The sequence below is a fragment of the Saccostrea echinata genome, unplaced genomic scaffold, assembly GCF_033153115.1.
Source record: "Saccostrea echinata isolate AGI-Se365-2 ecotype Australia unplaced genomic scaffold, CSIRO_AGI_Sech_v1 ptg000008l, whole genome shotgun sequence".
Lineage (NCBI taxonomy): Eukaryota > Metazoa > Mollusca > Bivalvia > Ostreida > Ostreidae > Saccostrea > Saccostrea echinata.
This window is the reverse complement of record NW_026889757.1, coordinates 6,109,704-6,136,978: the sequence shown is the minus strand read 5'-3', so window position 1 is coordinate 6,136,978 and position 27,275 is coordinate 6,109,704. Positions and strand designations below refer to the sequence as shown.

General features: G+C 32.8%; 1 protein-coding gene across 3 annotated transcripts; it reads left to right on the top strand.

The window, feature by feature from the left end:
• Nucleotides 1-851: 851 nt before the first annotated feature.
• LOC133180989 (LIM and senescent cell antigen-like-containing domain protein 1) lies at nt 852-27,275 on the top strand. 3 transcript variants are annotated; one of them, XM_061315480.1, is made up of 14 exons: nt 852-994; nt 14,331-14,444; nt 16,234-16,347; nt 16,964-17,009; nt 17,417-17,483; nt 18,020-18,140; nt 18,557-18,628; nt 19,142-19,219; nt 22,435-22,530; nt 22,692-22,746; nt 23,052-23,144; nt 23,949-23,997; nt 24,335-24,410; nt 25,160-27,275. In XM_061315480.1, exons 1-14 carry the CDS (start codon nt 984-986, stop codon nt 25,290-25,292), a joined length of 1,125 nt encoding a protein of 374 aa, XP_061171464.1. In that variant the 5' UTR covers nt 852-983; the 3' UTR covers nt 25,293-27,275. The 3 variants fall into 3 exon arrangements, with proteins under 3 accessions (XP_061171464.1, XP_061171463.1, XP_061171465.1); XM_061315479.1 differs by having other exon boundaries at nt 16,231-16,347; XM_061315481.1 differs by lacking the exon at nt 16,234-16,347.

Genomic DNA, 27,275 nt, shown 5'->3' with positions numbered 1-27,275 from the left:
GTGTTCTGCGACAAACATGTTGTTATGCTATGTACAGACGTGTGTCAAAAGTGAAGATAATTTTATTTTTTCTCTATATATTTTATTAAAAACAACATTTTGTAAAATCACTGGAATGGCAACATTTCTTGACAGATTTTACCACAAATTTCTCGATAATCCAAGAAATTGTTATATTTGATAAAAACAGTAGTTTTTATCTGATCAGCATCGATATCTAAAAGTATTGTAATTTAAGTGCGAAAATTAAGTCATATACGCACAATGAATTATAAAGTCAACATTGATCTTGAATTTTAGAACTGATGTAACATGTGTAAATGATGAACTATATCTCTTTCTAAACACTAATAATCTTTTAGAAAAAGATAACTACACATTTTCTGGTTTAAGTACTGAAATAAATAATGAAATTGGACAAAAATTGACCATTTGCCAGCGATTTAACTATATGTGGTTTTCATATATGCATAGGCCTACATGCGGAATCTGTATTCAACAGAGACAGTGTCTCTGGTATTCAAAACATGTTTATCTCAGAGCACCATGGATATTTAATTATAATTTTATTGTACATTTCTTTGTCCTTTTTTCGATTATGCTTTAGATTATAAATGCTTTATGGAATTGTATAGCCAATTTTTTTTTCTTTTTTTTTTGGAAATCATTAAGTTATACACATGCAACGTTATATAACAATATGAATATTTTGAAAAAAAAAAAAAAACAAAACAAAAAAGACATCAATTAACAATAAGAAAGGAATCACGGAATTGATTTAAATAATTGTAAAAGTACATCTTTTTTCTATTTTGAACGTATTTAAATGTTGGTTATCCCACGGAAGGCCTCAATTCCGGGAGATATATTTGTTGCCTTATTTGTAACCGGATATGACGTTTCTCCCGCCATGATGGAAAAGTGAATGTGGAACTCCCTTCTGCAGCAGTTCAGGTGTCATTGACCGTAAACAGCCAGTCTATATGACGGGAAGGTTTGTATCAACTCCAAGATTTCTAATTTTGCCATTTGTGTGAAAAGGCCCATGTGGTTTCGTTTTTAACAATCAATACTGGACTGTTATCAAAATAAAGGGGGGGGGGGACATCTGTAGTTGGTATATATATAGTTGTTTCGGATTTTTTTCTTCCTTCTATACCTTCGGGGGGGGGGGGGGGACAGGCTTTTCAGCGATCTAAGAAGACCCATCGTTTCTAAACAGAAGATTGGTAACGGAAATTGGAATAATTTTTGTCAGTGATTGTCAAATTGTTTGAGGAATGGTCAAGGCAGATGAGAGCCCGAAGAAATACATGCATGCTCATTAATAATGACCCAATAACTTGTAACATTATTATCGTTTAGAGCTAATGTATTACAACAGGCTTATCAGCTGTTTTTTTTTTCATGCCAGGTTGTCCATGTTCATTTCAATAGGGACATACAGTTACTTGTGATCACAAGATCACGACAGAAAGTTAGGACATAATCAAGTCTTGTCTTTTTGTTGTTGTTTTTTTAAATGATATCAAACTGTTTTCTGTCAAACTTATACATATGATCATATCTAATATGACAGAGAGCTTAGTATTTAAGATGTACAGTACAGTATAAAGAAATTTAGTATACAGAATTTGAAGTGTATATCTTTGGTTGTTTTCTTTTTCCTATTCATATCTTTGGAACTTTTATGGACCATGTGTTGAATGCATCAATCATTATCCATTAGCATGTTTTGTAAATGATAACAAGGACATTTACTGAGTACTGACAGTGTTAGTGTAAACTATATCAGTATACTTACATATAAACCCATTATGTGTCATACTTCAATTACTTGTTGAACTTTAAATTCAGTGTACTCAATGAACCCTATGACCTTAAACGTCAAGTAGAAAGATTGACCGTTACCTTCTAAAATAACTTCACTTTTCCAGTACAGATACGGTACATGTAATATGTGTATCATACATTTTATGTTGATCTAGACTTGGGAAAAACAGACCATATAAAAGCTTAAATATTTTTTAATAAATTTATTTTAACTGGCATGTCTCGTTTGATACTTGAAATGTAAGACATTATTATGACATCAGTCATCCTAAATGGTGACTGATTTCACAGAGGTCTCTATTTTGTTGCCTTTATCATCTACCTCACTTATTCAGTCCAACAAAATTAAATGGCCAGTCTTTAGTGTCCACTACAGATGAAAATTGAAATGAGAAATTGATGCTATCTAATAATCTTCCTTTTCATTGTATGCTCATAGCATGAATGAATCTGAAAGAAAAAAAGTTTGAATTTACTACAGTAAAGAAATGTGTTGTTCGCTTAATTTGTGTATACATGTACATGTATCTGGAATACAATATTGTGCATGGTTTTCTACTTAACCACTAAAACAATGTACTTAAAGACTGATACTGTGCAGGTTTCCTGACACAAGATAAATATACAGAAGAATTTTAATAGCTGCTGAAGTTAAAATGCCAGAGGTGAAATACAGGAAGTGAACTTTACATGTAACATTCTTGTCTCACTGCTAACCCCAGTTCAGTAGCTGACTGTGCTTGTGATAACTTAACTACATGGGGTCTTAGAAAATCTAATGCTTTTTTGATCCAGCTTTATAAAAAGGGGTGTAAAAAGTCTTTGGATGTTAAGAAGCTAGACATTGGAAAGCTTTCTAGTTGACCAGTTTTGAGGTGGTTTTTCATGATGGATGTGTATAATAAGACTGATGCTGGAGAAGTAAATGGGTAAGGGTCATTAGAGGACATGTAGAATTTAATAAAAAAAAAAATGTCAACATTCACCAGAGAGAAATGAGCCAAAATAAACTGAGTTAAATTTGTATATTTGAGGACCATTAAAGTAATAGTGCAGTCGTTATCCTCAAGTAATGACATATATATATGTAATGTCCGTAAAAATAATGCTATTATTTTGAGTGCTGGTACTTAATTGTATTTGCATTCCACAGTTGCTTTTCCTATAAGTTGGCATTCTCATATGTCAATGAAGCAGTCATGATGTCAAAATGATAAACTTAATGAGAAAATAGAGATAACAAATTAATATATAAAATAAGACTTGTGGTGAAAATGAAAATGTGTGGAAAATTAAGGTAGTATGGGATACCTCCACGTTATGACGTATTTCCGTTTGAAGTATTGTTTTGATTTGCATGAGTGCTTATTATCGGGTCAAAATTTGTAGATACACCGTTGAAAAGAACACTCTGAAGCCTATTTCAATGCAAGTTCTCACAAGTTGGCATTTTAAGTAAAAACAGACAAAAAAATCGCAAGTATATAAATTTACTTATAATTGTACAACGGACATTTAAAAAAGCAAACCCCTGTAAAAGGTAGTTTCAACATTGCTGCTTTTGAACACTTTTAAGCAAAAGCTGTATTTCAATTGTTTGAGTAACTGTACAGCACCTTGTGTGCGGTGAGGCATGGATAAGTGCGATTACTTCACATTGTGCTGAATTATCACCAATCAATTATCACGTTAACCAGAGCTGGACTTTTTTGTTATTTAATTCAAGAAGTAACTGTTTGGTCACAAATCAGCTAGCTGTTGTATATAGTCCCAAAACGTTCAGATGAATGCAATTGCTCTGAACAAGACACGTCCTGGAAAGCGATTGTCCATGCATTGTTTTCAAAACCGCTCAAAGTTGAAAACTACAAAGTGCGATTTTTTTATGGTTGGGAAAAAATACTCATCATTTCTAAAATAGCACCCAGGTTTTTTCAACCCTTGGAAAATAAAGAAGGATAACTCTTCCGCTCGGATCTTTTAATTCAAAAAATTTTAAATGCATTTTATATTTTCCATTTATATATATATTTTCAATTTGTTTATTTCACTTTGCTAACGTATTAAGATACATTCTTATTGTAGACTTTCATGAAATGTTATCCGTCTGTTTTCAAGAAATAAAGTTTTCCCAGTTTTTTACGCTTATTTTTTGTTGAAAATTAAAAAAATACTAAGACATATTTCTTGTCATTTTTGTTTTTATAAACACTTTATATTAGCAAACGCCTGCCTATAATATTAAGCTTATGAAAAAAGAATTATGCAAGAAAAAAATCGTTTTTGTATATCTCATTAAAATAATAAAAAAATTATTAAAATTACACTTTAATATACTGAAAGGTGGGGGTATTTCAAATCCTTCTAATTTGGGTACATAAATATGTAGGAGAAATTTCGTTTGGTATCCCATACCACCTTAAATTAATTTAAATCAATAACATTAACAAACGTGCTTTGTTAAGTGCATGTTATACAGATTTGTAAATATATAGGTTCCATAACCAGTGAGAGTTAGTAATTGGTTTTTGTCAAACTTGAATTCTGTAAATTTTTTTTTAATTTTCAAGAAATGTGAGGCTTGCTGAATGTCAGTTTGAAAAAAACTGGTAACTAATGAGAACTGTTTATAGGACCTGTTTCTCCCATACTGTACATTTTAGTTTCACTTTGAAATGGAGTAAAACAGCCAATCAGAATCATCCTTGGTGAAATTGGAATCGTTCTTGGTGTTTCATGGCATATAAAGAACAACTGCATGGGAGTGATGAAACACAGTTGATAATGGGAGAAATAAGTTTTTATGATAAATGTAAAAAAAAATCTTTAACATTAATTTTACCATTAATGTTGTTGAAAAAGTAAAAAGAAATAACTATAAAACTGATATTAATTTCCCTGAGAATTGCAATGTAAATGCATGCAGCTCCAGTCTGTTAGAATTCAAGGAGGACAACTCTGTATAGCATATTACAGGAAATAATTGAGCCCAGGGTTGTTGACTCACACTTGTGCAGGAATGTGTTCAATATATATCTAACAATGAGGAAATGATGTGTATATTTATGTAAAATACTTGAGAAGTCAAGTATTAGATATTGTTGCATGTAACATCAAAATCAGGCCCGTTTATAAAGTGAAGGAAGGTAATGTAAAATCAATTTGAATATTGAGTAGTTTTGTTGACCTTACACAAGGTGCATGTGTGCATGTAGTGAAATCAAATGGAAGAAATAGCAAAGTTTATATGGGCATGTTGCATATATGTTCATTAATTTATACTTAAATGTTAGTCATTCAGTTATGTATATGTTGATTATGTTGTTTACAATGGTATCGGATTTCTTTATGGTTATTGTTGCAAACATGCAGCAGTAATCATGGCCATGAATAAGCAATGAGCTCTTAAACTGTTTGGATTTTGTTGTGTTCAACTGTTATTTTCATAATGTATAAATGATGTGAATATTTTTTTTCATAGGTGCATGTCTTTCATTTTTATATTATCCACATTAGAAATCCCTCAAGTGCATACCTTGTGAACAATTTGTGGGCTGATCTATCATTTATATGAATAATTGTTGAGTTTTAAATCTCTCTTACAGTGAAATCAAACACTGAAGAGTTTAATAATGACTTTACCATTTCTTGGTTATGCTGTGATAACCATACTCATGCATCATATTGATGTGTAGTCTATTTATAGGTGCGCTTCTCCACCACCTGAAATATTCAACTTTTATCATTAAGGAAACTGGCTGGTTAGTACATGTAAATTACAAAAGATCCACAGAAAGAATAAAATCAGTGATTTTTCTGCAATAAGTTTAGGTCTGAATTTTGGACCTTCCTTCAAGCAAACATTGAAGAATTTTTTAATGTAGTTTTTTGGAGATCAGGTCTTACAGCAATCTATTGGAATTCCCATGGGAACTCTCAAATGAACTTGAACCCCCCTCCCCTCCCCCCCCCCCCCAAAAAAATCTTTGAAAATAGAATTAAGTTCAATGTCATATAGAGATAATTTTAAAGTGTTACGAGTATATTAACCCAGGTAAAATCCACCTTTTTAAATGCCTGTAATTATTGTTTGTTAATATATAATAAAGAATATTTATAAAGTACACTGTAAATATATATTTTACATATTACTAGTATTTATTTATATATAAAGTAAGGCGAAAAAAAGTGTACTGAAGTTATTTAAATCAGCTGTCATTCAACACCATCAATAGCGTAGAGAGATGAGAACCTGACTCTGAAGGTGAAGGTACCAGGTTCGATTCTCAACAGTGCCATATTTATTTTCTTTATATGAAAATAAACTTGTTAAAATTTTCCAAGTTCTTTCCTCGGTAGAGGTACAGAAAGGAGAATATGAATATAACAAATTCTGTTTTCAGTGTAATTTGCAACTCTCCATTCCTGAAAAATAATGGAGCGCTCAAACAAAAGAGTGACGTCACAGGTGGATTTTACTTGTTTGATATAACATATTTGTCTTTACAGGTACATGTATTTACAATGATATTGCTAATTGTTTTTTTTTTCCTAATTTGTCCAAAATTTTGATAACTTTTCCCAAATGAAAAGCCACATGAAGGCACCTTTTTAAAAATGTTGAAAAATCACTGATTGTTTTTCTAGCCATCACCCACACACTCATGTGCAAACTAAATATTTAATGCAATTTCCTACATTTTTATGCAGAGGTTTCCTTTTCCAGGAGGTTTAAATAGTTTTAAAAAAGGCCATAACCACCGAGCACTCTAAAATGCAGAATTTATGAAGTGCACAGATGCAGTCACTTGAGTTCTCTCCCTTGTTAATACTATCTAAGTCATTGTTCTTTCACACAGGGAATGTTTGTTGAAAAAAAAAAATAGTGCAGCACTTTGTCCTCTTTTGTGAAGTATAATAAAGTCTCAATCAGAATTTTAGTAGAAAGGTCTTTTTTGTACTAGAAAATGCCTTATTTAATTAAACTCTACAAGGACAAGTCATAGTGACAGTACAGGGTTGTCCCTAAGAACTGAAATAACGGAGTACATTAAAAAGGAAGAAGGGGGTTTAGGGTTCCTCCCCTAATGGGGCTGAGGGGGAATACCAGAATAACCAGGGGATTACGCCATTATAGGCAGGAAAATTCCCGAGCCCCAGGGTCTTAGGGACAACCCTGCAGTATACCCCATATCAAATCTTCTAGATAAAATATTACACCGCTATAGACAGTCTTATTGTCTTGTCCGTTGCCATGTTTTAATAAGGTAATAACCATTTACAAAGTAATTAGGTATGATCCTGAGACAGTAAACCAGGAAAAAGCAAAGCAAATCTTCCAGGACATGTCTTTCAGAGACCTTAAACCAAAACATATGTAAATAAGCAAATCTTCCAGGCACAAGACACCCTATATACATTGGAAAATCTTTTAGGACAGTAAATAGCATACATTGCCAACACGACCAGAGAACAGTGGACCAGGGACAGTAAACATATAACTGGAATATGATTTAGAATTTTTGGGAACAGTAAGTCACCAATCACAGGGAAGTCTTCTAGTGACAGTAAACATATAGTCTTCAAATTACCACAGTAAAAGTAAACCAAAATCAAAGGATTGTAAATCGCAATTATGTGTGTAGCAAAGTCCCCTGGTGTGGGCAACTCTTCCTAGGGGAATAAAACTAGGTACAGTGTATATAAAATATGGAATGTAAGCACATGATACCAGTATATAGTGTAGAAGGAAATGAATAGTTCTTACTTCTTTAATGGGATTGCTATATAATAAAAATTGCATTATAAATATGATGAGAAGATGCTTGCATTCCAGGAATATGTACCTATTCAGAGAAACTTGACAATTGTTTATAAAAGAAATATACTTACAGATACCTGACAGGTGGTGTGTCGTTCATTCTCCACATCCATAAATGGATGTCAAATTGTAGAAAGAATGTTAGGATCTCTGTGCCATGTAACTGGAGAAATGTGGTGTTGTGTGACAAGACCCAAGCTGGTGTAAACTTTTGTATTTTAACTTCTATAATCCCAGAAAAAGAGAGAAACCCTTGGGCAACATCTCTTTTCAGAGTTATTTAAGCATATTATGTTGACCAGTTGCCTAGCATATGTGACCCAATAGTGTTATGTCAATACAGATTTTTTGACACGGCCGAATAGATTTGTGATCTTTCCACAGCAAGGCTAACATGAACCACGATTTTAAAGTTTTATAGGCCAAGGAGATTATTTTAAATGTCTTATGCTGGACAAAAAACAAAACAATAACATTGTTTCTTCTTGCATTTGTAAGTTGTTAGTAGTCTCAGGTGTTTTTTATTTGTGTGGAAGGATAAGAATTTGGCCAACTGGAAAAAATAAATGTACAACAGAGTCCAGTTTAATGACGTGCAACATTTAACAGAAGACGAAATAGAACAGGGCAATGCTTTCCTGTTTTGAATATAGACTCCAGGATTTTATTTATGTAAGATCGTTGTGTACATACAATACCTTGTAAAACTTGACTCCTAGATTTTGGATTGAATATTAATGATGTGCCGGTGATTAGATGACATATGACATACTGTGGATTTATCTCTTGTTTTTTTTTTTTTAAAAAGTAGGTCAGGAGATAAATAAATTTTTCTATTTTCCACCTGAGTAGAAATGAAACGATCTGAATGTCTGAAGAGATAATTAGTTCCTCAACACTTTAGTTAAATGGATTTTTGTGTATTGACACCCAAAGGAAAAGTTGAATGCATTTAAGTTGATGTGTCGGGAGTAATTGAGTGAGAAGAAGACTTTTGGTGTTGATTTGATGTATGTTGATCCTATGAGACTGTCAATATTGACAAATTTGTAGACACCTGGTAGACTTGTACCACAAATAGACTTACCTGTGTTAAAAATCAGCTGTGGACATAAGTATCAATTACAGCATAGCCAGCCTAACCTGGGCAGAGAAATTTACAACCCATGTAGCAAAGATGACATCTTGATATTAGTTAAATATTTCACCGCACTTGACCCCATTTGTGGAAGAAAATATACCTGGTAAAATAGATACATTAGCTGGAGAAGGACACACCTGTGAATTTGTGATTCTCTCACCTGACATATTTTACTCTGTTTGTATTCGAAGTTCGTGTCAGCTTCATATTTTGTGCAAAATTGCCAGTGGCTAAGCAGAATATGGTGATGATGTAATGGTTTTCTTTTTTTATTATCCAATTTATTATTGATTTTGAGTTAACTAGTGCTGCATGAAAGGACAAGAAGAAAACCAAATTTACATTGACTTGGGATCATAGTTTGCACTTGCATGAAATTTGTCGAGAGGAATCCTTCATATAGCAGTTAGGTACCATGGCCAATCCTAGATCTAACCCTGGATTTTTTCGACTCCAGTCTCTAGGGGAGAATACTGAGAGTAATTTGTTCCAGAGACGACGCCTTCATTATGACGACCCTTTACCAGAGAATAATTTTCCTTATGGTGCCACAAATGGCATCCTGGGGGTGGTGCCATTGGACAGGTAATCAGTGGGGTTTATGTTTTGAAAATCAGGACATATTTTTCAGGAAGTGTTTGTGTTTTTACTAAATTTGATTTTGAAAACCAGGTGTAGCAACTTTTTAGTAAATGGTGTGATCCATTCTTTGGTCATTTGGTTGTTTTGAATTTGAAATACAAATAGGTCACATGTACCTATAAGTACTTTTTAAAAATTTTTCTCAGTTTGGTCACTGGGTGAATTTAATTATTTTGGTCAGCTGAAGATATTAAATTGTGTATTATGCAGGAAAAATACAGGTGTTAGACGTATGATAATGCACATAGTATTACTAATACTATGTGGTATTCCTGATAAATAATTTATCTTTAACATGAAATTATGTATGTTAAGAGCCATTCTCTGTAATGACTTGAACTTTTATATAGGAGCTGTGGCACGCATAGTCTCAGAATTTCTCCAAACTCTCTATGATAAAAGTCTTTGATACCGTAAACTCAAATCAGGCAAAAATTGGTTGCTACGTGTCATGGTTACCATAGCAACATGTCCTAACGTTTGAAAAATGCCATTTTTCAACATGTTCAGAGTCCCCCAGTTAACGTTTGCAGCAAAGCAAACAAGTGGCAATGACTGTTTCTGAAAGTTGAAGGCCTGATGTCTTAAATGCATGATAAACATGTTTGGTAAATCAACTATTACATACGTTACTATGGAAACAAAGTATTCAAAAGTAATAATTTTGTTCATTTAATTTTATAAAGTCATATACTTAAGAATAAAAACAATTATAGGTTGAAATGCAAGCAAATAATAGACAAGAGATCCTTGTAACATATACCAAGGACAAAATATGATATTTCTTATAGGTTGGCAACAGTTGCTATGGTTTATTTACCTCGGAAGGATTTTAAATTTACTCTCTTAGTGTTTTAATCTTATCCTATCTTTTTAAAAAGCATATTTCTATATAACTGATGATCAATTTTTAAAGGCATTGGTGTGACCCTAATTTTCACATTTCAAAAAATTCAAACTCAATTCTTTAAATAGAGCGTTGCTATGGAAATTAGCCAAAAAAATATGCATAAAAATTTGAAAAATATTCTGTTTCCTTGGATACGCACCCTTGTAAGTAGATTCCCAAAACTTTTATGATTGATATATATGAACAACTAACCTGACTTTGAATTTTGACTACCACCCAATCTCTAACTGGATGCAAAAAGCTGGCACATAGGGTTTAATATTGATATAAAATTAACAAAATTGAACATTTTCCCTTCTTGGTAACCATAGCAACGGTGTTGTATTTTTCAACAAACTTTATCAATATATGATATTCAACTTTAGTTCTACCAGTTAAGTAGTATTCAAGGTGAGTCAAATAATATGTTTCTTGATTAAAAGGTAAGTAAATTCCTAAAGGAGCAAAAAATATCACTTTAAACGACTTATACGTTGTTTCCATGGTTACAATGCAAAGTAACATTTAATCCCAATTTTTCTTATGTTGTCGGTGTTGCAAGGTTCCAAGGATGCATATGTGTTAGTCATGAATTTTATTGTTTTTCCTCAAGATAATAGCATTAACCCAATCATAGCAACAGATTTTGCATGGTTATGCTGTGTAACCATGGCAACCATGAAAGTTATTTTTTTTATAATAATGCCAATACCTAATTACATAAGGTCAAATATTTTTTATTGTTTTTCTTAGGTTGTTGATTGAGTTTGATCATGTAACATCTATCATTGGTGAATATTGAGCGTTTTTCAGCATTTTTCAGCATCTAAAATGTATTCCAAATGTACCCATGGTTACCACTTACTAAGAGATAAATTCTAAATAGTTTCTTTATAGCATAAGTGGCAACAAGGTGTCATGTTTTTGAGAGAATGGTTTGTTTGTTTTTCTTAGTCTTTATTAAGGGGTAATAAAGATTCAAAGTAGCTGAAAATCTCAATTTTTTCAACTTTTCTGGCTGTTACCATGGCAACCAAGACACATAGCAACGAAATTTTATTTAATATATGTTTCTGGTGTCAAGTTGTAATAATGGGCAAAGTTTCATCAAAATCGGTCACCATGCGTGGCAAAGAAGTTTAAGTGGTTACAGAGAATCGCTATTAATTCACACAACGTATGCTCTTATTGTGCATGTTACATGTTATTAAGGCGGGACATGCATAAAACTTATTTACCTTACGATATTGTATTGTTACATTGACCATGTTGAGTTTGGCAACTGAATATTCATTATGAACGCAACATAGTTTTTTAGCTCACCTCAACGAAGTTGGGGGAGCTTATGTAATACCCTCGGCGTCGGCGTCGGCGTCCCAGGTTAAGGTTTTTGGAGCAGTTTTCTTTTCAAGTACTTCTATGGCCTATATTAGTCAGAGATGCATGGAGGATGCTTCTAGTGTGTTTTATTGTACCAGTCAAGGTTTCAGATGCTGCAATTTCAGCTAAAGAATGACCAGGTTAATGTTTTTGGAGCAGGTTAAAGTTTTTTGAGCAGGTTAAAGTTTTTGGAGCAGGTCTCATTTCCAAGTAACTATAAGCCCTATATTGACCAAACTTGCATGGATGATACATCTAAGGATGCACACTACTGGACTTGCTTCGGATGCTGGATCTGACCTATAGTTTCTGGATGAGTGACCAGGTTAAGGTTTTTGGAGCAGATCTCATTTCCAAGTAACTATAAGCCCTATACTGACCAAACTTGCATGGATGATACATCTAAGGATGCACACTACTGGACTTGCTTCGGATGCTGAATCTGACCTATATTTTATGGATGAGTGACCAGGTTAAAGTTTTTGGAGCAGATGTCATTTCCAAGTATCTATAAACCCTATATTGACCAAACTTGCATGGATGATACATCTAAGGATGCACACTACTGGACTTGCTTCGGATGCTGGATCTGACCTATATTTTCTGGATGAGTGATCAGGTTAAGGTTTTTGGAGCAGATCTCATTTCCAAGCCCTATATTGACCAAACTTGCATGGATGATACATCTAAGGATGCACACTACTGGACTTGCTTCGGATGCTGAATCTGACCTATATTTTATGGATGAGTGACCAGGTTAAAGTTTTTGGAGCAGATGTCATTTCCAAGTATCTATAAACCCTATATTGACCAAACTTGCATGGATGATACATCTAAGGATGCACACTACTGGACTTGCTTCGGATGCTGGATCTGACCTATATTTTCTGGATGAGTGATCAGGTTAAGGTTTTTGGAGCAGATCTCATTTCCAAGCCCTATATTGACCAAACTTGCATGGATGATACATCTAAGGATGCACACTACTGGACTTGCTTCGGATGCTGAATCTGACCTATATTTTCTGGATGAGTGACCAGGTTAAAGTTTTTGGAGCAGATGTCATTTCCAAGTATCTATAAACCCTATATTGACCGAACATGCATGGATGATACATTTAAGGATGCACAATACTGGACTTGCTTTGGATGCTGGATTTGACTTAAATTTTCTGGATGAGTGACCAGGTTAAAGTTTTTGGAGTAGATCTCATTTCCAAGTAACTATAAGGCTTATCTGAACCAAACTTGCATGGATGATGCATCAAGGGACGAACAATCTCAAAACTTGCTTCGGATGCTGGATTTGACTTACATTTTCTGGATGAGTGACTAGTTTTAAGTTTTCAGATAAGTCTATTCCCAAGTAACTGCAAGCCCTATCAGATCAAAATTGCATAAATGTTGCATCTAGGGATGCACACTCCTAGATTATTAGTTTAGTGTGGGACTTTGCCTTACTTAAAGACAACATTCGTTGAGGTGAGCTCTGTAATCTCTGATTACCTATGTTTTCCCTTTTTTTTCTTTTTGTAAACAAGTGATGTAATACCAGAGGAAACTTGATCAGTGGAACATGGTCGATATTTTTAGGATTTGTGTCATAACCATATGAAATTACTAGTATAAATGCATGTTTTATTCATTGTACAATATGTGCATGTCAATTTAATTCATTGTACAATATGTGCTTGTCGATTTAATTCATTGTACAATATGTGCTTGTCGATTTACATGTTGGGTAATGTTGACATTTGACCATCCACTAGCATTTGCAGAGATATGAGTGTACTTGTTTTGTAAACAGGGGGGCCACTTGAAGGTACACTGATATTTGCACTAGATATTTTGCAAACAAATAGGTATATTATGTACACTATCAATTCTCAAGAAATTACTGAGCTTCAAACAAGTCAAAGTAGAGGTAATTTTAGATAACAAGTAAGAAATTCTATAGCTAGTATTGACATAAGTTCAGAAAATCCCAATGGAAATGCATATCTGATTCACATTAAATCCCATTTGCAAACAGCAACCGTAGAAGTTTATCTTAAATTGAATCTTGTAAAATTTTAGGGGCTTTTACCAAAGATAGTTGTCACATTACCTCTGTAATGTTTCCTAGTCTTTTTATTTTTCATCTGTTCACCAAAATATTGAAATTCACGATAATCTTAATTAAAGTTTTAAAACCGTTAAATTATCAAAAAGATAATATTGGGACATGTACAAGTTATATATATATTAAAGAAGTCTGCTATTGTGGAGAAAACATTTTAAATGCCCTGTATATGAACATATGTTGTCATGTACAGTTAACTTGCGTTGTTCCTGAAAATATGTAAGAGCAAGTACATATATTCCCTCTATTTAAGAACAGTATCATATGATATGTGGGTGTTAAATTTTGTATTAGTCACATGAAATAATTTTGATAAAATTTGAAAATCTTGTCAGAACAACAGATGACAGTTAATTAATTAAGTGCATTTACAAGATGTAAATATTGCAAAACAACAGGATGTGGGAAATTCCATACAGGATTCTGCAAGTATTTTTAATATTCAGTGTGGGCGTACCTTGAGCATGTATACATTCTTTTGTTTGTTTGTTTTTTTCTCACAGCAGCAACATGTCCTATGGAAATGGGGCGTTATGCCACAGGTGTCATGAGGGGTTTGGAGCTAATGAGGAAATCGTCAACTCCAATGGAGAAATGTGGCACACACAGTGCTTTGTGTAAGTATACTCCACCCCTCTCTCCAGGTCCCTCCCATAACAGTTCATCCCAACATGAAAGGTCATTTATAGCTGTCTTACACATTAATGTAGGTTGGTACATGATAATTATAATCAACTTTGCAGAGGACAGTGGTTTACACATTCATACATACATAACAATGTAGGAAGAAATTCAGCTGACAATTTTGATCAGTTCTTCTCACTAGACTTTTTATTCATGAGCATAAAATATGAATTTTTATTATGTTGCTGAATTCATAGTTGAAAAACTATCTTTGATTTTTATGTGCACCTCTGAGAAAGAAATATCATACACTGTAGTAGTATGAATGCAACTTTTGTTCTTATAATTAAACAATTAAGAATGGTGAATGCAAAATTATTAGATGTTGCAGATGTTTATAACTCCCCAAACAACTGTCATATATACATGTACACACTGCAGTATCAATCATGCATGTCTTCTCATTTTAACACAATATGCAAAATAGTTAAGCATGTGAATTTTTAAGTGTTATTCCAAAACATGAATTAATATAAACTGGTTTACATGTAGTCATTAGAGGTGTGTAGATTCATTATTTACATAATATATACCCAGTAGAAATATTAACTATAATCATACGTAATGTGATTAAATTGTAAAGTTAGTAAGTTCAAGGTGAATGACAATATTGATTTTAGTGAGCAATTGTGAATGCTTGAAAACTTGACTTTGAAATGTGAGAGCTTTCTAATCCAATGATCTGCAGAGGTTTTTTCTTTCAAATTTTATTTTTGCAACTAAATAGCTAGAACTGTAGCTTGCATATACTTTTATTTGCTATGAAAAATAAGAAGTCCTCTTATCTTGTCTTGCATAGTGCATGTATTAATCTTTCCCTATAATTTATACTTCTGCATTCAAAATTTGATAGTCTAGAAATCTCAGAAAAACTGTCTTTATTTTAAGCTGCATTGTAATTAATTTGGTTAATCTTTTATTAACACCTCTTTTTATGGCTTTTAGAAATTGCTCTACATTTAGGTGAAATTCTCCAACATTAGGTAAATGTCCTTACGTCTTATTTGAATGTATGTGCCCGGTTAAAAATTATATGAGATGAATGCAGCTTTTGTAACAAGTTCAACATCATAAGATTGTTTTTTATTGTATTCTGATAAGTTTCTATCAGTACCTTATTTTATATCATGAATGTAGTTTACACATGATGAGCTCCCATATAGAAATTCGTTTGAATCTCATATAATTATATACATACATGTACAATTTATTGCCACCGCATATGTTTTTCATGTTAGGCTACAAAGTTTAGGAAGAAAGCCTGTATCCAGATAATTTAGAAAATCACTTCTTCCCTCTTTGTATTGAATCTGAGTGCTTTATATGATAGAGAGAAACCTAAAGTGACACCAGGATGTGCACATTTTCATTCTGAAATCAGGAACTTTTATAATCTGAATGCATGATTTCAGAGGATTGAATCTATGAAAATCTCACTGACTGGAATTCTTCAGTGACAGACTTGAAACTCCATTGTAACTGCTAACTTTTATATACTTGTAGTAAATGTGGAAATTTATGTGTGTACTTTTTGCTCTAATTGGTATGTTTCAACATATTATCTTTTAAAAAACAGAAATAAAAAATTCCAGTGCTGCTATCACATGGTTTTATTTCTCTCTACTTCCAATAAATTTCCACATTTACTTCATTGGCATACATTTTGTACTCTAAAGAATGCTTCCTGTATTTATGCTCTCACTGTTGCGTTCCGCATAGAAGCAGAAAAGCAAGACCAGCCCCAAGTTTTACATGCTCTAAATGTCAGGAGACCTTGTCTCCATGGGAACAGATGGTGAATTTTAATGGTCAGGTGTGGCATACAACCTGTTTTGTGTAAGTACTAACTGGGCTCAGGTATGAAACTAATGGGGGTATGAAGTTTTCAATAGAAAATGTATAAGGGTGGTGGTCCTAGTTGAATTTGGTGATTGCTATGTTTATTAAGACATTCTAAATTTTCCCTTTTTTCAGAAGGATATTTAATCTTTCTTTGATTCTATTTTTCTGAGGCTAAATATAATTTCAATTTTGTCTTTGCAATCTACCTTCACTTGTGAGATGGCTTCTTCCATATTGCTTATTTTAGCAGTTATTGCTAGCTTTAATGTATCTTTTGCTAGCCTTTGCACTGTTTTTCATACTGTATGACACCGCTTTGTGCAAATTAAGTTGCTTGTTTTTATTTTCCCAATTTTGCTTCAGCTTTATTATGCTTTTAGATAAAATTTCTTTCTTCATATTACCATATATACATGTACAATACATACATGTATCTTATATAAAATTTTGTATCAATTTTCATTTTCTTTAATACTGATTACTTAGCTTTTTGTACTCATAACTTTAGTTCCCTTCATATAAGGAGACCAGTAAAGGAAATATAGGTTGTTGAAAAGTTGGATGCAGAAGGAATTCAAATTGAATCTTTTTTTGTCCTTGTCTTTTCTAGCTGTGCCCAGTGCTTTCAACCTTTTCCTGAGGGGGTGTTTTATGAGGTAAGCCTTGTAATTTGTTTGGTATTAATATCTCCATTTATAAACTTTACTGATGCATGTCTTGTTATTTTTTATTCCATAGTAATGCATAGTAATACATGACAGGTTTAAGATTCTGTAAATGTAGATCAAGAAGTAAATTGTAAGCTTAATTTGAAAGATACACAAATTATGGTTCATTATTGTTTGTGTAGAAAACCACATTTATCATTTCTTATGTATTGGATATTATGATTCAGTAATACTGATATAATTAATTTATCAATCATCTCTGACTCACTACATTGTAGCATAAATATTTATAGTACAATCTCTTGAAGGTCACTTATTTTGTAGGCTGTTGTAGACTAGTGATCCTCAGACTCTGTATGAGCTGATGCATTCAGTGATGATCTTTTTATTTTCAGTTTGAAGGAAGAAAGTACTGTGAACATGACTTTCACGTCCTGTTTGCACCATGCTGCGGAAAGTGTCGTAAGGATATATTTTTTTTTTCACAATAGTCACATTCTTTCAGTAAAATTCATTTTGCTCATAGAAGAACTGTGTATGAAAACCTTTGTCAAAATAGTAAATCTGTATTATCTTTCCTTTTGATGAGTTCTCACATCTCTAGTATTTGAATCTCGACATGGAATTGAATTAAGAAAAAAATGAGAAGATAAAGAAATATATACTGGTGAAGAAAGCACATATAATAGTTCTAAATGAAGTCAGTACGTGTACATGTATTTCTGAAAGAAAAAAAAAAAATCTTAGAAGAATTTTCAATGCCTCAATATCTAATAATGAAATCAAAAATTAAAATGGAATTTTGTCATTTCCCTGTACAAAAAAATTGAATAGAAATGGAAGATAACTTTGACAGGAAACTGAAAGGTGCAGATATATTTTTTTTTTATTTTCTTAAAACTATTAAGTATGCAGCTTTATATTTTAAAAAAAATTCAAAAGGGGAGATAACTTCATTAAGAAGCAGCTTTGAATCCAAAACTGTTTATATTTGATAGGAGAGTTTATTGTGGGAAGAGTCATCAAGGCTATGAATAACAGCTGGCACCCCGATTGTTTCCGCTGCGAGATTTGTGAGGCTCCATTGGCAGATGAGGGCTTTGTCAAGAATGCTGGAAGGTATATTTCATCATTAAAAGCATCATCTCTTTTATTGTAGTTTCAGGAATGTGTAGGAAAATGATTACAAAAAAAAAAAAGGATCATTTACATTTGATAATTCAAAATAATTTTGAATCTTACTGACTAGGTTGTTAATAGATACAATGAACATGCTTATAACAAAGTGCCATGGATGGACAAGTTTACCTCATTATAAGCGTAATTCGTTATATCCAATTTGTTTACAATATACTTTTAAAATCATGGGGAATGAAAATCACTTTGCTGTAAGTGTTAATTCATTATAAGTGTGTTCGCTATAAGCATGTTTTACTGTATATGAATTTGTCTATTCTTTATTCTAAATTTTAAGTTTTAATGCAGTTTTATATTTAGTGTCTTTTGTGTGTTCATTAATATGAATTGCATTTTAGAGCCCTATGTCGGGAATGCAATGCCAAAGAGAAAGCCAAGGGTATGGGCAAATATGTGTGCCACAAATGTCAGTAAGTGTAAAATCCAACATTTTAAATTTCATATATTTAAGGAATAACTGTCTAATTTTTTGGTTTCATGATGTGATCAATCGATTGGCTTGCATGATAATTTGCGTAAACGTCGGAGGTGTTTATGCATAAAATTATCATGCAAGTCAATCGATTGATCATTGTCATGAAACCAAAAAATCTGACAGTTATTCCTTATATTTACATTCTCTTGATTCTGCAAATTCATATGCTACAAGCCCCGCTTCTGTCTCTATCTTTCCCGCCCCATACGTGATTTTTTTTTTAACCACGCCTGTTGATGAACCAGTAGATTTATGTAGAAATAAAGTATTTTTACTATTTGTAGTTTTATCTCGGACAAAGACATTGGAAATGTAAATATATAGTAGTAAAAAAAGTTACTTATTGGTTACATATATATATATTTTTAAAAGGAATAACTTGATTTTATGAATTCGCTAGAGGCTTGAACCTTTAATTGTTATTTAAAGCAATTCTGTTGAATTTCAGTGCCATCATTGATTCTGGACACATCAAGTTCAGGGGAGAGGCCTACCACCCTTACCACTTTAACTGCAGCTCTTGTGGGTAAGTTCTGAAAATACACTACTCTTCAAATTATTGTTATGAGATTTACAGTTTTCTACGGCTCCACTTAAAAGTAACCTTAAGCCCTTCCTGGACAAAACTGGTGTGGCTAGTACATCTAGAGATGCTGACTTTGTCTTCTTTAGGGTGCTGTTCATATATTGTAAATAATTAAAATACTACTTCATCAACAATGATGAATTTACGTAATAGATTTTATGGCTCATTCATTTTATATGCAGCTTTGTCTTACTTATAGACTGATGGTGGTACCCATCCTAATAATTGATTACTTTTTCTATTAATTATTGCATTAATACTTTGGGAAACACATTTAAGATAAGAATTTTCATTGTCACTATATCTGGTTTATAGATAATATTTTACATGATCTAAAGTTATGACTCATCCGACCAAGTCTTTCCATACACTAGAAAAGTGTACAAGTTTGTTTTTACAAATAGTTAATCACAAAACCTTTTCACCTCCAACAGCATCAAACTTGTTCAGTTGAAACAAGATACTGTATAATAGTTGATACCTATTAATATCAGTCAAAGATTAGAAAATGTTGGATCTGACTGGTTGGTACTAATCAGAAGTATTTTTATGTCCCTTAAAATGAATGGATCGTATTACATTAGAGTTGATTAGTTGCTACTGTAAATATACATATTTTGGCAGTTATCATATTTTAGCTTTTTAGCTCACCTGAGCTGAAAGCTCAAGTGAGCTTTTCTGATCACCCGTTGTCCGTCGTCCGTCCGTCTGTAAACTTTTCACATTTTTGACTTCTTCTCAAGAACCACTGGGCCAATTTTAACCAAACTTGGTACAAAGCAACCTTATGTGAAGGGGAGTTAAAATTGTAAAAATGAAGGACCAGGTCACCTTCAAAGGGGAGATAATCAAGAAAATACAAAAATTGGGTGGGGTCATTAAAAAATCTTCTTCTCAAGAACTACTGGGCCAGAAAAGCTGAAACTTATGTGGAAGCATGCTGGGGTAGTGTAGATTCTAAATTGTTCAAATCATGACCCCCGGGGGTAGGGCGGGGCCACAATAGGGAATCCAAGTTTTACATTGAAATATATAGGAAAAATCTTTAAAAATCTTCTTCTCAAGAACCACTGGACCTGAAAAGCTGAAACTTATGTGGAAGCATGCTGGGGTAGTGTAGATTCTAAATTGTTCAAATCATGACCCCCGGGGGTAGGGCGGGGCCACAATAGGGAATCCAAGTTTTACATTGAAATATATAGGAAAAATCTTTAAAAATCTTCTTCTCAAGAACCACTGGGCCAGAAAAGCTGAAACTAATGTGGAAGCATGCTGGGGAAGTTTAGATTCTAAATTGTTCAAATCATGACCCCCGGGGGTAGGGCGGGGCCACAATAGGGAATCCAAGTTTTACATTGAAATATATAGGAAAAATCTTTAAAAATCTTCTTCTCAAGAAGCACTGGACCTGAAAAGCTGAAACTTATGTGGAAGCATGCTGGGGTAGTGTAGATTCTAAATTGTTCAAATCGTGACCCCCGGGGGTAGGGCGGGGCCACAATAGGGAATCCAAGTTTTACATTGAAATATATAGGAAAAATCTTTAAAAATCTTCTTCTCAAGAACCACTGGGCCAGAAAAGCTGAAACTTATGTGGAAGCATGCTGGGGTAGTGTAGATTCTAAATTGTTCAAATCATGACCCCCGGGGGTAGGGCGGGGCCACAATAGGGAATCCAAGTTTTACATTGAAATATATAGGAAAAATCTTTAAAAATCTTCTTCTCAAGAACCACTGAGCCAGAAAAGCTGAAACTTATGTGGAAGCATCCTGGGGTAGTGTAAATTCTAAATTGTTCAAATCATGACCCTCGGGGGTAGGGCGGGGCCACAATAGGGAATCCAAGTTTTACATTGAAATATATAGGAAAAATCTTTAAAAATCTTCTTCTCAAGAACCACTGGGCCAGAAAAGCTGAAACTTATGTGGAAGCATGCTGGGGTAGTGTAGATTCTAAATTGTTCAAATCATGACCCCCGGGGGTAGGGCGGGGCCACAATAGGGAATCCAAGTTTTACATTGAAATATATAGGAAAAATCTTTAAAAATCTTCTTCTCAAGAACCACTGGGCCAGAAAAGCTAAAACTTATGTGGAAGCATGCTGGGGTAGTGTAGATTCTGAATTGTTCAAATCATGACCCCCGGGGGTAGGGCGGGGCCACAATAGGGAATCCAAGTTTTACATTGAAATATATAGGAAAAATCTTTAAAAATCTTCTTCTCAAGAAGCACTGGACCTGAAAAGCTGAAACTTATGTGGAAGCATGCTGGGGTAGTGTAGATTCTAAATTGTTCAAATTATGACCCCCGGGGGTAGGGCGGGGCCACAATAGGGAATCCAAGTTTTACATTGAAATATATAGGAAAAATCTTTGAAAATCTTCTTCTCAAGAACCACTGGGCCAGAAAAGCTGAAACTTATGTGGAAGCATGCTGGGGAAGTGTAGATTCTAAATTGTTCAAATCATGACCCCCAGGGGTAGGGCGGGGCCACAATAGGGAATCCAATTTTTACATTGAAATATATAGGAAAAATCTTTAAAAATCTTCTCAAGAACCACTGGGCCAGATAAGCTGAAACTTACTTGGAAGCATCCTGGGGTAGTGTAGATTCCAATTGTTCAAATCATGACCCTTGGGGATAGGGCGGGGCCACAATAAGTACTACGGGGGGGGGGGGGGGGAATCAGGTGAAAAACAGCAAGGCCAAAGTTACTCAGGTGAGCGCTGTGGCCCATGGGCCTCTTGTTTGTGCTGCTTCTTGTTTGCTAACTAATGTAAATACGTGTACCAAAAGGCCAATACAGTTGAATACGCTTATAGCAAAGCACCAGGGATGAATAATTTTGATTAGTTATAAACATGATTCGTTATATCCATCAAGTTCATAATATGATTTAAAACTGCAAGGAATGAATATTACTTCACTGAAAGCATGAATTCATTATAAGTGTGTTCGCTGTAACCATGTTTTACTGTATACGATTAGAACAGTCAAGTAATACATGATGGTTTTTAAAACTGTATTTTATGTATGATTGTGCTAATCAGTTGAGTAGATAGACTGCCAAATTTTGAGTCCACTGATTCATGAACATTTACAGTATTGGTTGATTACTTTTTTCTTGTATGGTTTACCTCCCTTTATTTATAGTTCGGAGCTGAATGCAGATGCTAGGGAGAAGTCAGGAGAACTTTATTGTCTACGCTGCCATGATAAAATGGGAATCCCCATCTGTGGGGCGTGCAGGTTAGCCTCAGTAATCTAGAATTAACATTGAGATTCTATTTGTCCACATTCAGTAAACATATTTAAGGTAATAATTTTTCGATAACCTTTTCTTTATGCAAGCAAAAAGTGCTTGAATTTCTCTGGTAGTACATAAGAATTTATTCTTGTGTATTTTGTAGGCGTCCTATTGAAGAGAGAGTTGTACATGCCTTAGGGAAAGCTTGGCATGTAGAGGTAAGAATTGTTCTAATGAATACACAAAAATTGTTAGGAGTAAAAATTAATTTTACTATGAAGAATATCACAGATCCCTAAAAATTTATTTACAAAGGTATTGATAACGGATATATAAATAAATTAAATATGTCATGTCCTGAAGTGTTGCTGTATTTAATGTCTTTACATGTGTATTTGCAGCATAAAATGTCACCAAATTAGCCGAATTTTATTTGAAACATGGAAGCGCAATTCTTTAAAAAAAAATTTTTACTTATTAACATTTAGATTAAGTATTAAACAATGATGTTTCTTGATTTCAGCATTTCGTATGTGCTAAATGTGAGCGTCCATTTTTTGGAACTCGTCACTATGAAAAGAAGGGTCTGGCATACTGTGAAACTCATTACCATCAGGTATGTTAAGCTTCAGTTCAAGTGACTAAATAGCCACTCTGATCATCATCAAAACTTCCTGAATCATTTAAGTAAGGTACTTTAGTTCTGATACGGAGTAGCTATCATTTGATAAATCTGATTCACTGTGCAGAACTGATTTATGGTATTTAGGAGAAAGGTTAGTTTACTTGTATCATTGGGATGTCATCAAATGTTTTCAAAGTTACCTCGGTTTTAATGGTTTTTTAAAAAAAATTACATGTGCCTTGATATGTAAACATGGTAGCTTTTACACTATTATTGTAGTCATTGTTACCTGAATATTTAGATTTCATTTTTTGGTGATTTTTTTTAATATTGAATGAAGTATTAAAGATAACTGGTATCCTGTTTCAAATGTTACATTAATTTTATTGACAGCCTTTAAGTTTTTTGCCATCTCTGTTGTTGTTACAGATGTTCAGTGTATGTAAAATGCGCACATTGCAAAGGAAAATTTAACAAAATTTATTATCATTTTCTTTCATTTTTTGTAAAATTATCATGTACTCAGATACACTAACAAGCTATATCAAGCTGCATTAGCTTTCAAAATAGATACAGCTACATTATATACAATTAAGATATGTGTACTCATGCAAAAGAGATGCAGTACATACCAGCTTATTATTTACTAGAGAAAGTAAATGCAGATATTTTTTAATATGCAATTGAAAATTTATAGTATTTACAGGTATATATATTTAAGAAGTGAACATTTTGAAGACATTTTCAATAAAAATGAGAATTAGCTTTTTTATTTTTTCTTTTCTTTTCTTTCAGCTGTTTGGAAATATTTGCTTTGTTTGCAACAATGTTGTCACTGGTGATGGTAAGTAATAATGATTACTGGCACAAGGGAAATAATACCATCCTCTCTCTGTCTGGATTTTGTTGTAAATCATGTATACCTTTATAGGATGGCAAAATAAATCTAAATTGCTCCATTGATATTCCATTTTTTCTGTGTATTTCTTTTGACTGTACATGTACACAATTTTTTATTTAAAATTTTATTGATCTGTTTCTTAAATGTTTTCCTTGGTATAGTTCAACACTTCAGTATGCTGAATTCTTATATCTTTTAAAAGTATGTTGGTTTGGTTCTCTAATGTTTTCCTTGGTACAGATCAACACTTCAGTATGCTGAATTCTGATATCTTTTACAGTGTTTGGTGCCTTTAACAAGTCGTGGTGTGTAGGCCATTTTGCATGTTCTATCTGCGACAGGAAAATGAGTCACAAGTGAGTACATATGTTATCTCACTCATCTGCTGTAGGTTACATGGTAGAATCTGAAGCCAGCAGTGACCTATATCTGGTAATCAGTGAATCAAGCAATAAAAGAAACTTATCATTAGTGCAATCAGAAAAGAACGTCAGTATGCTCAGCAGCATTACTATCAGTGTATACATGCAGTGCTAGCTTCCAAATCATTGAAACAATTCTGGTTTTGTATTTAAAATTGAAATATAGTTGAATTATAAAAAAAAAATAAATAAATACATGTTCTGTAAAAATAATATGTTTGAATAAAATAATAATATTAATAGTTTGACTTTCATACTTAATAATAAACACTGGTTTTTAGACAGCTTTCAGCTACTGTCAGCAGTATTATTTGTACCTTAGCAAACATTGATGCTTTAAAGCAGGGAAATAGTTATAAGTAATGTGAAAATTTCTGAATAAGAAACATTCAAATTATTCCTAGTATGAATTTATGATTCTAAAACATTCAACATAGCTTAAATGATTGATTGTGTATGTTTATTACTGACTAATTGAAGTCCAATGGAAGTATTTTTAAAAGGTTCATAGTACCAGTATGTCTTCTTTAATGAAAATCAATCCTTATCAATCTTTATTTTTCAAAAACTTAGAAAACCTGGATGGCAGTTTACTTTTATCTTCGATTTTTTTTTTTTTTTACACTAAGAAAAAGTTTCTTTGTGTATTTTCTTTTATGAGGTATATCTTTTTTTTTCTTTAGAACAAAGTTCTTTGAATTTGATCTGAAGCCTGTGTGTCGTGTATGTCATGAAAAATTTCCTGGGGAACTTAAGAAGCGACTCAAGAAATACCATGAGGAAGTCTCCAAGAAACAGATAATGTCCAATAGCTAGATATTTATTTAATTAATTGACTGTGGAATGAAAGTCAGCATTACCGGAGAAGGAATAGTACAACAGATTAAAACTGAGAAGAGGATGTATAAACTGGAGATGTTAAAGGATAGATGTGTAGTAAAGAAAAAAAATAAGGAAACCATAGTTTTTATTTTCTTAATTTTGAATTTGACTTACTGTAAACCAACTGTTATTTGTGACATCTCTATTATTCACGATTTGTCAGTTTGAAATTCATTCATGATTACTAATTTTTTGAAACTGAGGAAACATTTAGCAGAAACTCACAAGGAAATAATTTGTTCCTGGCGAGAAAAGAAGGTCTTGAAACTTATGGATATCTCTTGCAAGCGAGTAAAAGTTGGTTTACAGTATTTGATAAAAAATTCTGAGAGAAATACTTTTTCTAGCGTAAAGGTTAACAAGATTACTTGTGATGTACATGAAGTACTATGTAGAACAATACTGCTTTGTCTCCTTTTGATTTCACATTGATGATAAATTTACTGATTTGCTGGAAAGAACTTTTTTAAAAGATGAAATATGTTTGACTGCTGTTTTTATACTCAATTTTGCTTTTTCATTTATAGCAATAATTTTTTAAAATGACAAATATATAGCTTATTAGAAACTTAGAAAACCATTGTAATTGGAAACAGTGGACAGAAAAAATGCCTTTAGGTCAGAAATTAGTGTTTGTAAACATTAGCACATGTTTACTTTTATAAAAGTTGCACCATATAAATTCAGTAAAACAAACACCTACTGGCAGGAAATTTGCAGTTATACTTTGTTAAAATTCTGTTTAAAATTGTTTGACATGTTGATTATATTGTATGTATAGCCATCCATAAGGTGGACACTTTGTAAATCGGTGAAAGTTTAATGACCAATCAGGGTTCCAACACTGATTTCCTATTACATGGTGTTGCTGTTTTTTTGCATGGTTTAGTGGCTTACAGGGTCTAGTATGTGCATTGTTATGTTAATGTATACCACGATTCATTTTGGTGATGTTTATGTATTTTTTTTTGTGGTAAGTTGTTCCTCTCTATAATAGATTGTGGGGATCTTGGAACAACATATTGTAACAGAAGTGCTTTTTGAGTTTTAATGATTGAATTGTACTGGAGAATGCTGCAAAGTCATAAAGATTGAATAAGTGTTCATAATACATAATATTACCACAATTACATAATGTATTAAAATATCTTCATGAGAACATCTCTGTGCTACTGATATTATTTCTTGCACCCTTTTGAGAATTAGTTATCCTTGATTTGATTGAAAAATCATCACATTACAGCAAGAAATGTCAACAAAATGACAGAAAAGATGAGAGAAGCACATGAAAAAGGAAATGTAGCGAATTATAAATCCATCCATATAGCTGTTCATGTAGTCAAGATAGAGTTTGACTTCTGCTGTGACAATCTTAGTGATAATTGAATATAAATTTGAAGTAATAGAAATCTATTTTCATGTAAAGAAGTCTAAAACGGGGGTTTGAAGGTGTTTGTCTCTTAATTATGCACTTTACAAAGATAAATATTTTTTTTTTTTCAATAGATTTATTAAATTGATTCAGAGTGATTAAATTCATTAATATGTGCTGCCATGTTAGAAAGATTTGTCAATGCTTTTGCAAAAAGAACTCTAAATTGCATTTTGTAATCAATTATTAGAGCTTATTAGCAAGAGTAGACAACTCTGTCATATTTATGTGTTCCATATCACTGAAAACTGCTGATCTATAAAACCTTTACATGTAGTTTGCTTAATATCAGACAATATCAGTTTTGTATAAAGATATTTCCTTATGGGTACAGTTAGCCTTTTTACTTCTAGATGTTATTACTTTAATAATAGCTTCTATGCATGATTAATGTCTGTGATTGTGTAAATAGTGATTTATGAAATATAATGTTTGTGTATATATGTGTATGAATGTCTATTTATGAAATATACTTGATAGACTTA